The sequence below is a fragment of the Palaemon carinicauda genome, chromosome 1 (genome assembly GCF_036898095.1).
Source record: "Palaemon carinicauda isolate YSFRI2023 chromosome 1, ASM3689809v2, whole genome shotgun sequence".
Lineage (NCBI taxonomy): Eukaryota > Metazoa > Arthropoda > Malacostraca > Decapoda > Palaemonidae > Palaemon > Palaemon carinicauda.
The window spans coordinates 307884454-307897749 of NC_090725.1; the positions used below are offsets into that span (position 1 = coordinate 307884454).

The 13296-nt window shown below is 31.5% G+C and overlaps 1 protein-coding gene across 1 annotated transcript in view; it reads right to left on the reverse strand.

The window, feature by feature from the left end:
* Positions 1-7151, reverse strand: part of LOC137640086 (glutamate receptor ionotropic, delta-1-like) — a 9325-nt gene extending 2174 nt beyond the window's left edge. Inside the window, exons 1-4 of the mRNA XM_068372545.1 lie at positions 7063-7151; positions 5886-6013; positions 5156-5277; positions 1085-1220 (exon numbers count right to left, since the gene is read on the reverse strand). Coding sequence (XP_068228646.1) covers positions 1085-1220; positions 5156-5277; positions 5886-6013; positions 7063-7151 — 475 coding nt within the window. The remainder of the gene's footprint in view (positions 1-1084; positions 1221-5155; positions 5278-5885; positions 6014-7062) is intronic.
* Positions 7152-13296: the final 6145 nt, after the last annotated feature.

The following is a 13296-nucleotide window of genomic DNA, read 5'->3' on the forward strand; positions in this document are numbered from 1 at the left end:
TAAAATCAAGGGGGTTAATGTACTTTAATTAATAAAATCAGTGGGTGAATGTAGTTCGTTGGGACAGAGGTAAACTTTCTTATTTATCAAATCTATTTTCTTTAGGGGAAAGTTGTTATTATTCTTAGTCTGAAATGCGATATGAAGATAGTTTTACGATTTAAACGATACGAATTATTGTTACCTTATCAGGAGTGAAGCCGGTTAGGAAAGCAACACAGGGTTAAAACTGTAGTCTTCGAGTTAGCTAAAGATATGGCAGTCTAAGGAGGGGGGGGGGGGGGGGCGGTGGGACGTATCCCCAAGGTAGGTGAGTAGGTAAGGACACGGCTTCTAGGTTAGGTTCGGTGGGTAACCTTAGGTTAGGTGGTGTTCTTGAGTTTGTTTTCTTTTCAAATTATTTTTTTTTTTCAGTCATAATTTATACAGTTTTACACCCTGTCTGTTCAAACGAACTACAAATACTCCAAAATCATTATCATATTTTGCGTGAGACGTAATAATGTGGTTGGATGATGTTGACAGAGTAATATATCATATATGGAAGAAGGACACTCCAAATTCAAACATTTGTTTTCTAGTCTTGAGTAGTGCCATAGCCTCTGTACCATGGTCTTCTACTGTCTTTGGTTAGAGTTCTCTTGCTTGAGGGTACACTTGGGCACACTTTTCTATCTTATTTCTCTTTCTCTTTTTTGTTAAGTTTTTATGTTTTGTATAGAAAATATTTATTTTAATAATTTTGCTGTCCTTAAAATAGCATCGTTTACTTTCCTCACTAGGCTATTTTCCCTGTTGTGGCCCTAGGGCTTATAGCATCCTGCTTTTCCAACTAGGGTTGTAGCTTAGCAAATAATAATAATAATAATAATAATAATAATAATAATAATAATAATAATAATAATAATATCATAGCTTCTCCACGCACTGAATAATGAATGATAATAGCCATTATAAATAAACCTATTAGGAAGAGGAAACTTAAATTTACCTGGCACTATGATGCAAAAAAGATACCAAAATGTGAGAGAAATTCTTATAAAGGAGTTGTTGGAATACAATAGGTTATCTTGTTTCAACAGACTCCGATACATGTTGAGAATAACCTCATCAACTGGTTGAGATTGAGATGATCTTTCCTCATATCTATTTGTAGCAGCGATTTGTAAGGTAAGTATGATGCCAGCTGCCAGAATCGCGAATACGAGAGAAATCCATACCTGAAATGATAATTTATAGAGATGAGATTATTTTATCCTGTATTTTTCTCTTAATATATATGTATATATGTATATATATATATATATATATATATATATATATATATATATATGTGTGTGTGTGTGTGTGTGTATATACATACATACAATCTATATATATACATATACATATATATATATATATATATATATATATATATATATATATATATAAATATATATGTATATATATGAAATTGTGTGTGTGCGTATATTTATATAGATATATATATATATATATATATATATATATATAATTTATGTATATATATATACTGTATATACATATATATATATATATATATATATATATATATATATATATGTATATATACATATATATGTATATACATATATATATATATATATATATATATATATTTATATATACATACATATATATATGTATATATCTATTTTGTATGAATAAAATCATTGTATATATACGTATATATACATATATATACATACATATATATATATATATATATATATATATATCCATATATATATATATATATATATATATATATATATATATATATATATATATATATATATATATATAGATGAACGTACACGTGATTCTGTATGTATACAAATGCTTGTATAATTTCTTACTTGCTAAACAGTTCCATCATGACTTATCATTTTCATAATTTCATAAATTAATATAAGAAACACCAGTAATAATAAAAAACAATCATCAAAATAGTAATGATTACAAATACTATTACGACCATTATAACAAACATCGTTATATTGAAAAACTATACTGTATAAGGAATATTGTTTTATTTATTCATGAAAACACGTACACCAAAACTTTAGCTAATATGTACTAATGTTTATTATTACTCTCAATTGCTTTACTAACAGCAAACCAATTTGTATTTAATATTTTCTCTGTTCTTAAATCAAATTTTCAATCAATCAAGACAATAAATATATATTTTTCCTACGTAGCCAAACCGATTTTGACTATTCAAATGAAACGAATTTATGAAAAAAATATAAAGTTATGATTGAGACAAACAAATAAATCCAATTTGACTCATTCTTTATAATGTCTTCATTTCTGTCAATTGGTGCTTAATAATAAAATTCTTTTTAGAATTCAGCTTTTATGATCAAATCAGTCAAGGTGAAAGACATTAACGTTAGAAAATTCACTTCGTTCGATATGTCTCACTTATTTTAACATTACTTCACTGGTCATTAATCAGTATGACCACATTGACTAGCGTTTGTATTAATCTTAAATGAACGACATAACACTATTAAATTAGGTCCGGAAAGTTATGAAGTATTTATGAAAATAACTCCATGATTATAATTATTTATTTGCTATATAGGTTAATATTATTTTTGTAGATAAGATATTTCAAATTTTGTCTTTTTTTATTGCTGTTTATCTCAAGCAAAAATTCATGGTGGATTTAGAATAATGATATATGGGAAGATTAACAAATAAAGAAGATATTAAATCTAAATCGCATGCTAAATGACAAGCGGTACATTATTATTATTATTATTATTATTATCATTATTATTATTATTATTATTATTATTATTATTATTTAAAGGTTTAAAGGGTCCCTCATGGATGACAGAGGCAAGGGACAGTAACAATGGCATAGGAGGACAATGCCTTAGAGACTGACCATATATACATATTATTAGTACCCAAGCTCCCTCTTCAATCAAACTAGGACCAGGGAGGGCCAGGGAGTGGCTGCTGATGACTTACCAGGTAAACTTATAGGCTCCCCCAAATCCCCCATCCTTTCCTTACAAAGAAGGCGAAGTTGCAAAAAGCTATCGTCCTTGAACGGGACTCAAACATTTATATAATTGCCTTCTAGTATAAAGAAACCAGCTGATGCATGTAGCATAACAGAATGTCCATCAATTAGAGCATATATAGTCGAATTAACTATGAGGAAACTTGATTAAAATAAATATTTGCTGCACTTTTCAGCACTCCATGGGTGTTGTCAATTAGTTGAGAACTAATGATGTCCCAATGCTAAAATGAGATCATGGAAGCCAGAATTGTCATATCTGAGTGATGTAAGAGGCTTTTAAATCGTTTAAATGGACTGTCAAGAATAATAAAAATATTTACTTGGAGTGAAGAATAGAAATAAATCGGAGTTGCTTGGATTAATCATGATATGCTCTATTATGATTGTTTAAAATTCTGACTTAGGGTTTGATTAATATGTAAAAGTGAGGGAAATGAATGAAGAGATAGGTAAGTGGGAGGGTAATAGATAGTACTTATGGGTAATACGAAATAGAATTTCTTAGTAGGCCTAGTATAATGTATGGAGGGATTTTGAATCAGAATTTACCATAGATGGCGCCAGGACTCCTCGCTGCTGGGAGGAAGGACACTGGTGACTGGTACAACACGCAACATTCGCTATCGGGGTCTAAGTGATGTCAGACAGGGCAGCCCATCGGGATTACTATCTACCACAGAGCCAAAGCAAAGTCATTCAAAAAGAAGGCAACCGTGCTTACCCCATACAAATGGGGAAAAAATACGTTAGAAGAAGAAGCAGGTGAAGACTAGCGTTGGCTTCGTCATAAAACACAGGACTGAGTAACATAAAAGTGAAGGTACAAAAACTTGAGTGGAGAATATGGACTTTGTAAATGTTTGAGAGTGAAGCAACAGTCATGTGATGTGGAGAGTGTTAAGTATTTGAGACGCTGAATCTAGTGCCTGAAGAGACTGATAATTGAGATAGCGAAGTATTAAGTTGCAGTAATGGAGAGTAGCTGGAAAAAAAAATAATGAAAAAGTTTCTGTGATTGTAATGACTGTGGTAGCTCGATAGTTTCTTGCAATGTCTGCAACCTCACTATCTTTGTGAGAAAAATATTGGGGGGTAGGGTTTGGTTGACGAGCCTATAGGTTTTCCTGTTAAGTAATTAGCAGCCATTGTCTGGCCCTCCCTGGTCATAGCTTTTGGACATTCTAAAATCAAACCATAGTTCTCTAGTCTTGGGTAGTACCATAGCCTCTGTACCATGGTCTTCCACTGTCTTGGGTAGAGTTCCCTTGCTTGAGGGTACACTCGGGCACAATGTTCTATCTTATTTCTCTTCCGTTTGGGTTTTTAAAGTTCTTATACTTTATATTTGAGAGATTTACTCTAATGTTGTTTCTATTCTTAAAATATTTTATTTTAATTTTTAATTACTTCTCTTGTGTTTATTTATTTCCTCATTTCCTTTCCTTAGTGGGCTGTTTTTTCCGGTTGGAGAACTAGGGTTTATAGCCTCTTGCTTTTCCAACTAGGGTTCTAACTTAGCAAGTAACAGTAATAATATAGTCAGTCTCTAAGGCATTCTCACTGTCCCTTACCTCTGCTACTCATGAGCGACATAAATAAAGTAAAGAAAGAAAGACAGTTTAAATATGGCCTAACTCTAAGAAAAGGTTCAGCACTCAAACTATGAAAGTGGAAGTGACCATTATGTTGGTATTTTTTCGAGAGCTACCCTTCTTTAAGTAATTACTCCATTTTTAATTTAGTATATATTTTGATTATACGATATATCAAATGTACGCTGGCATTACGATCTTCTGTTTATGTACGCTGGCATCACAATCTTCTGTTAGGTAGACTATGTTGACGATGTCAGTTCCAAGTCGTTAAGTGAGGAAACCAAGCTAGTTTTTCTATAACCCCTCCTCCCTTGCTTAACATATCTTGCCATTTTTTGCTTTCCCAGCATTTAATGAACCTCCTAATTACTGTACAAGAAGAGGAGAGCTGCAGGACTGCTTAATTTTGGTGTAAATGGATATCGTGATCTTGTAAACAAATACCGAAATAAAAAAAAAAAAAAAAAAAAAAAGATGGTGTAAAACTTCTCACTTCTGATGTGAAAGGAGCGAAGACAGCTAAGGCTTTACTCTTCTCTCTTGGAACTCGTGACACAAGTGTGAGACTTTCCAGGTAATAGGGATAACTGAAGTCAATGACTCCTTCACGAGAACCTGAAAAATAAGTTGTATGATATTGACGTAATAATGATAATGATGAGGAAAATTAAGAATAAGTCTCTCTTCATAAATTATGTATGACAGTTCAATTTTGATTTTGTTACTGATCTCAAAGTATTTCATACAAATCATTCATTGTTACCTCTCCCAACGAAGTTGGAAGGAGGTTATGTTTCGCCCCCTTTTAAGTGTTTGTTTGTGTGTGTTTATTTGTGAACAGCTTCCCGGTCACTATTTTAATCTTGGCTGGGTACTTTTCTTCAAAACAAAGTGTTTAAAGTTTAAAGGTCAGTCATGAATGGCAAGGGCAAGGGACAGTGACATTGCCCTAGCAAGCAGGACAATGCCCTAGAGACTGACCATATACACATATGATCAACGCTCAAGACCCATCTCCACCCAAGATAGGACCAGGGAGGGCTAGGCAATGGCTGCTGATGATTCATCAGGTAGACCTATAGGCTCCCCCAAACCTCCCATCCTTAGTTCACAAGGATAGTGAAGTTGTAGCGAACGAAGGATCTAACGAGTTTGAGCGGGACTTGAACTCCAGTCTGGCAATCACCAGACAAGGACGTTACCAACAGGCCACCACAACTTACGTGTAATTGTGATTTCACAGAGGGCAAAATGCGCTTTTCTATTGAACACATCGCCGATCATACCAACGACAGACCCATCTTCTAATGGTCCACCCCATTTCCCATCAGCTGGGGACACCATCTGATACCTATCAATAAAAAGACAATTTAGATTAAGGCTATTTTTCTCAAATTTATGATATGATTAATTCTGATAAATACTGCCAGGATAAAATTTGTATTAATAAATTTCCAATATTATTCTATTTCTCTTAATCGTGATATTGATGAATAATATTATCTCTGCGACTTGTTGCTACAATGTAGATCAAGGCTAATTATTTTTCAAGTTTATGACATGATTAAGAACATTTTGATAAATACTGCCATGATAAAATTTGTATTCGTAACTTCCAATATTGTTCCATTTCTTTTATTTGCGACATTCATGAATGATTTTATATCTGGGACTTGTTGTGGTTTTAAAGACAGAGAGAGAGAGAGAGAGAGAGAGAGAGAGAGAGAGAGAGAGAGAGAGAGAGAGAGATAAGCTAACGTGCATAAACGGGTGGTAAAGTTTTGAAGCAGAACTATGATCTGTAATACATGGTCTTTAGAATTAGAGTTTCGTGAAAGATTGAAAACAGCATATCAGACAATGGCTAAGTTAAGTGAAATTTGGAACTCAACTCGCCTGAAATTACGTATAAAATCAGACTATATACCAGTTTAGTGAGATCAGTGTCACTAAGTGGACATGAGTCATAGTATTACAATGAAACTATCTCCAATATATTTAGTAGATTGGAGAACAAAACCCTCATAAGGATATTGGGAGTGAAATGGCAGGACAGGATTAGAAATGAAACTTTAAGAGAGATTACTCGAGTGCTATTTGGGGGGTGAGATTGTGGCATGGGGTAGATGGAGAGGGTCTGGTCAGGCTCTTCGCACTCGCCAAGAGAGATTAGTTCACCAAACGTTCAACTGGGCTCCACAAGGCACTAGAAGAGTTGGAAGACCAAGGTCTACATGGCTAAGCACTAAGAAGCGCGAAGTAGGAGATGATGAATGAAGAAGTATTGAATGAAAAGCTCAAGATAGAGACAACTGGCGAAATCCTAACCGAGGCCCTTTGCGTCAATAGGTGTAGGAGGAGGCTAAGGCAAAAGTTTTTAATTCCAACCTTCTCACTTACGTGAAGTTAAGAGCATAACTTAATGCCCTAACGATACTTCCTTCAAATCCAGAAGAAAGGGTGAGAGTTCCTTCATTTATCTCCTCCATGAATAGGAAAGGAGGGTTATTATTGGCTGATACTCTTATAGTCCTTCCATGGAAGTTAGAATACTCCTGATCCAGGTCAGTGAATAATGGCTGATTACCCTTCTTCTTGTAACCTTTTGTAGTTTTCACCCAGGTGTTAGTGTGATGAAATCTGTAATTTTGGGATATTCAGTAAAATGAGCATTTCTAACTTTAATAAGAAATAGATATATATTATCAAATTAAAGGTCCTTCAAAGGGTGCGCAATATAAAACTAGAGGCTCTTCAAGGTGTACTTAATATAAAACAAAAGTTCTTCAAGGGGTACCTAATATAAAACAAGATGTTCTTGAAGGGACACTTAATATTAAACTAGGTGTTCTTCAAGGGGGTATTTAATATAAAACTAGAGGTTGCTCAAGGAGTACATAATATAAACTAGAGGTTCTCCAAGGGGTATATAATAAAAGCAAGAGGTTCTTCAAAGGGTACCTAATATAAAACAAGATGTTCTTCAAGGGGCACTTAATATCAAACTAGAGGTTCTTCAAGGGGGATACTTAATATAAAACTAAAGCTTGCTCAAGGAGTACATAATGTGAACTAGAGGTTTTTTCAGGGGTATATAATAAAAGCTAGAAGTTCTTCAAGGGGTACCTAATATGAACCAAGATGTTCTTCAAGGGGCACTTAATATTAAACTAGAGATTCTTCAAGGGGGTACTTAATTTAAAACTAAAGGTTGCTCAAGGAGTACATAATGTAAACTAGAGGCTCTTCAAGGGGTATATAATAAAAGCTTGAGGTTCTACAAAGGGTACCTAATATAAAACAAGATGTTCTTCAAGGGGTACATAATACAAAACTAGAGGCCATTTAAGAGGTACATAATATAAAACTAGAGGTCCTTTAAGGGGTTCATAATATAAAACTAGAGGTCCTTCAAGGGGTACATAATATGAAACTAGAGGTCCTTTAAGGGGTTCATAATATAAAACTAGAGGTCCTTCAAGGGGTACATGATAAAAAAAACTAGAGGTCCTTCAAGCGGTTCATAAAATAAAACTAGAGGTCCTTCAATGGGTACATAATATAAAACTAGAGGTTCTTTAAGGGAACATAATATAAAACTAGAGGTTCTTCAAGGGGAACATAATATAAAACTAGAGGTTCTTCAAGGGGTACATAATATAAAACTAGAGGTTCTTTAAGGGGAACATAATATAAAACTAGAGGTCCTTCAAGGGATTCATAATATAAAACTAGAGGTCCTTCAAGGGGTACTTAATATAAAACTAGAGGTTCTTCAAGGGGTACTTAATATAAAGCTAGAGGTCCTTCAAGGGGAACAACATATAAAACTAGGGGTCCTTCACGGGGTACATACTATAAAACTAGAGGTCCTTCAAGGGTTACATAATAAAAAACTAGATCTCCTTCAAGGGTTATATAATATGAAACTAGAGGTCCTTCAAGGAGTACATAATATAAAACTAGAGGCTCTCAAAGGATACATAATATAAGATTAGAGATTCTTCAAGCTGTAGAAAAAAATAGAGGTTCTTTAAAGGGCACTTAATATAAAACTAGAGGTTCTTCAAGGCATGGGAATGTCAACATCTACAGTACATTAAATGTGACCAGCCATAATCAATAATCACTTATAAAAGCTTTATTAATAATAATATGCTTGTATCTTATTACATTTTGTTTGTTAAGCAGTATATCTGATGAATCAGTGGACATTTAGGTATATTGATATTTCTAAATATGTGACTTTACGAATTAAATTATTTCTCTATACCTAGTCATGCCGGTGTTGTCAATGGTTGAAGACAGAACCTCTACATTGCCACCAGAATGCAGCTGAATAACAATAACCTAAAATTGAATAATGAGAATAACGAGAGCTAGAACTCAGTTATGATGGTAAGAACAATCAAGTTGGAAAGGTTATTCAAGGATCACAAGTAATTATAATTTACAATTAGCAATGAGATTTGTTTTATAAATCAACGTAAACAAGGCAACATGTTCTGCTTATAATGTGATACAGACTAGATTCAATCTTCAATGTTAATATGTTTAAATAAGACGTATACAAAAATTTGAATGACGAAAACTATTATTTCATAAATTTGGCCAAATTAATATCCATTTACTAATAAAGCTATTCCTGCGAAACCGTATTCATAGATTCACAGTGACCGAATCTATAATAGATTAGTAAATTCAGATGATTATACTGTTATTAAAGTATATAGCAGAGTTCCTACTAACTCCTCATACACAGTAAATTCAGATGATTACAATTATTATTATTGTTATTTTTATTATTATTATTATTAATGTTTTTACTATTACTATTATTATTTTTAATATTCTTATTATCATTATTATTATTATTATTATTATTATTATTATTACTAAAATTACTTTACTAGATTAAAAACTTTAAAAAGATATATACTTGCCTGCGTTCCTTCTCGTAATATTGTTCGAAGAATATCTGATACATTTGATTGCAGAGTCAAAACCACCCACCATGTATTAGCGCTCTCAAAATTATTGCTTGTAACCTGTCGAACAAGAAATGGACAAGGTTAAAATTCACTTGCTTTGAGAGTACAGTCAAGAACACTATTCTATGTTTCCTTATCTCATTTCCTCACTGGATTATTTTCCCTGTTGGAGCCCTTAGGTTTATAGCATCCTGCTTTCCCAACAATGGTTGTAGCTTATTAAATGATAATAATAATAATAATAATAATAATAATAATAATAATAATAATAATAATAATAATAATAATACAATTCTATTTTTTCTAAACATAATTCAGCCTTGAAGTTTTTTCCTCTTGTTTCACTGATTGATTCCATTTTCTCCTAGAATCTTCTAAAGCATTGAAATATGCTATAAATTATTTGATTTCATTATAACGTTTTTATTATTATTATTATTATTATTATTATTATTATTATTATTATTATTATTATTATTATTATTATTTGGCAGAGGACCTCCAATAACTGACATATGGAAAATATTACAGTTATAACTTTCAGTATTCCCCTCAAATAAGAAATGAGGTTAAATGAAACAAAATTCTGGCCAATGAATCCTAATCAGAAATGACTTGATATTTTTATCTTTGCATATCGCAATATTTATTTAAAACAACGCACTTTTGAAGAAAAAAATGTAGTTATAACTTTCGGTATTGCCATGAACTTCGTGTTGATTATAATATATTTATATGTAAAAGACAGGTCGCCATATTGTACAGTTGAACACAGAAATTCCTAACACAACTCGCTGTGAAGAATTCCACTCTCCCACACCTTTACTATGCGGTGAGTCACTATGTGTAGCTCCGCCCACCACCGCTGGGATATCTCCCTACGCTATCTGTTCGGTTACACGTCACGTAGTAAAGATATGACCAGCTGCACTTTTTCAGAGAGAAATGTGTCAGGAATTCATGTGTCCAACTGTACATCAAGCACTTTGGTGTTGAATCTATCAAATTTGAAAAGAATAATTATAATTTTCAAGTGATTAGAATTAATATTCCAGGATATTAAAAAAAATAGCGTTATTTTACATTTATTAGTGTTTAAATATACAACAATATAATGTGTTATTCTAAAATCATTTTGATGCAAATGATATTGAAAAGTGAAATGAGAAAAATAATGACTTTCTTCTCAGTATTATGAAACTTATTTTTACAGTTTTTTTTTCAATCTCTGAATGTAAGTTATCAACTAACTCAAATAGTTTAATATGGTCTAGAAATAGATAAAATAATTATAGTTATCGGTGCATGTATGTTTAATTATTTAACCATATGAGTGTATTTATGTTGTAGTAAAGATAAGTTTATCTTACATAAATAAAAAAAATAATTTAAATTGAATTACTTTCATGAAAAACAGTATTGCATTATTTAAATATCAGGGCATGCATGATTACTTAATTAACCATATGAGTGTATTTATGCTGTAGTAAAATATGTTCATCTTACATAAATAAAAAAAAAATTAAACAATTTAAATTGAATTGCTTTTATGTAATATTGCATCGTTTAAATAAGGCCAACGATAAGTGAATGAATAATTTACCATTTTGAAGAATTCATGGCTTCAATATTTTGCATTGAAAAAAGAAATATTTAAATTTAACTGTTTTGATGTAATATTGCATTGTTTAAATAAGGCCTAAGATAATTGAATTAATAAATTACCATTTTGAATATAGCTTCAATATTTTGCAGTGAAAAAAAAAATTTAAATTCAACTGTTTTGATGTAATATTGCATCGTTTAAATAAGGCCTAAGATAATTGAATTAATAAATTACCATTTTGAATATAGCTTCAATATTTTGCAGTGAGCAGACCACCAAAATATGACGTCTCACAGATGACCTGGCTGACAGCGAAGAAGACAGAATGCTGATAAGGGGAGACATTTCTTCCTTAATCCTCACAACAGATGAAGGTATACTCAGCTCTGCATTAACATGCAAGGCAATGTCGACGCCTAGAAGTTTTGAAGATAGTGGATTAAGTCTCTTACTTAGTTTTATAGGATTATTCTTTAAACTACAAAATTTATGTATATATATATACATATATATATGTATATATATATATATATATATATATATATATATATATATATATATATATATGTGTGTATATATATGTGTATGTATACATATACATACATACATACACACACATATATATATACATATATATGTATATATATATACATACATATATATAAATATAAATATATATATATATATATATATATATATATATATATATATATATATATATATATATATATACACATATATCTATATATATAAATATATATATATATATATATATATATATATATATATATATATATATATATATATATATATGTGTGTGTGTGTGTGTGTATACTCAAGTCTGGAAAAACAATGGGATGAGTTCGTTTCATGGAAAAATATAAAGCTGTGTAGTAGAGATAAATTAAAAAAAAGTGATGTTTAAGTGCCAAACTAGTAAGAAAAAACTCTTTTCATATCTATGATTGTAAGTTTTCCATTGGATAGCTTACATGAACAACTATTAATTATACATACAGCTTCTTCATACATAAATATTAAACCTAACCCAACCTAAGCTAAGCTAACCTAGTTTAGTCTAGCTTAGCCTAGCCTAACCTAACCTAACCTTTAATCCACGAGTTATATGAAAGAAATAAGCGAAAGAATTTGTATAATTTTATCTTAATTACCTATTAAACCTAACACAACCTAAGCTAACCTAACCTAACCTAGCCTAACCTAGCCTAGTCTAGCCTAGCCAAACCTAGCGTATCCTAGCCTAGCGTAGCCTAGCCAAACCTAACCTAAGCTAATCTAGCCTAGCCTAGCCAAACCTAACCTAACTTAGCCTAGCATACCCTAGCCTAGCCAAACCTAACCTAACCTAACCTAGCCTAGCCTAGCCTAGTCTAGCCTAGTCTAACCTAATCTTTAATCCACGAGTTATAAGAAATAAGCGAAAGCAGTTGTATAAATTTATATAAATTACCTGATACAGTATCATCTATCAACAGGATCACCAGATGAGGAGGAGAATTATCCAATAAGAAATACATCAGTTCTTGCATCACATCTGGAGCTATATAATTCAAGTTATGGCTGCAATGGTAAGAGAAAAACATATTAGAAAATAGTGTTCAAGGTATGTTGACAAAGTATTATGATTATTTATTCTAGATCTGTAAGGCAATTTGTAGCTTTAGTTTTATATGACCAAATGCTCTAAAAGGGCTTTATATTTGTCTGTTATTGGATATACATTTTTCTTAGGAAAATTGATGGAGTCATGTAGTTTATCAGTTCCTATGGGTAGGGTACTACTACTACTACTACTACTACTACTACTACTACTACTACTACTACTACTAATAATAATAATAATATTATTATCACTTATTAACACTTTTTTAAATTCTAGGGATGTATGATAAATAGAATATTAACGTTATACTAACTAATGAAAAAGTAGCCAAAGAGCTCTATACTTAATTCCTATCAATATTCTTACTGCATATCAAAATCACTATTAACTTGTAACTATAATAAATGTATTTA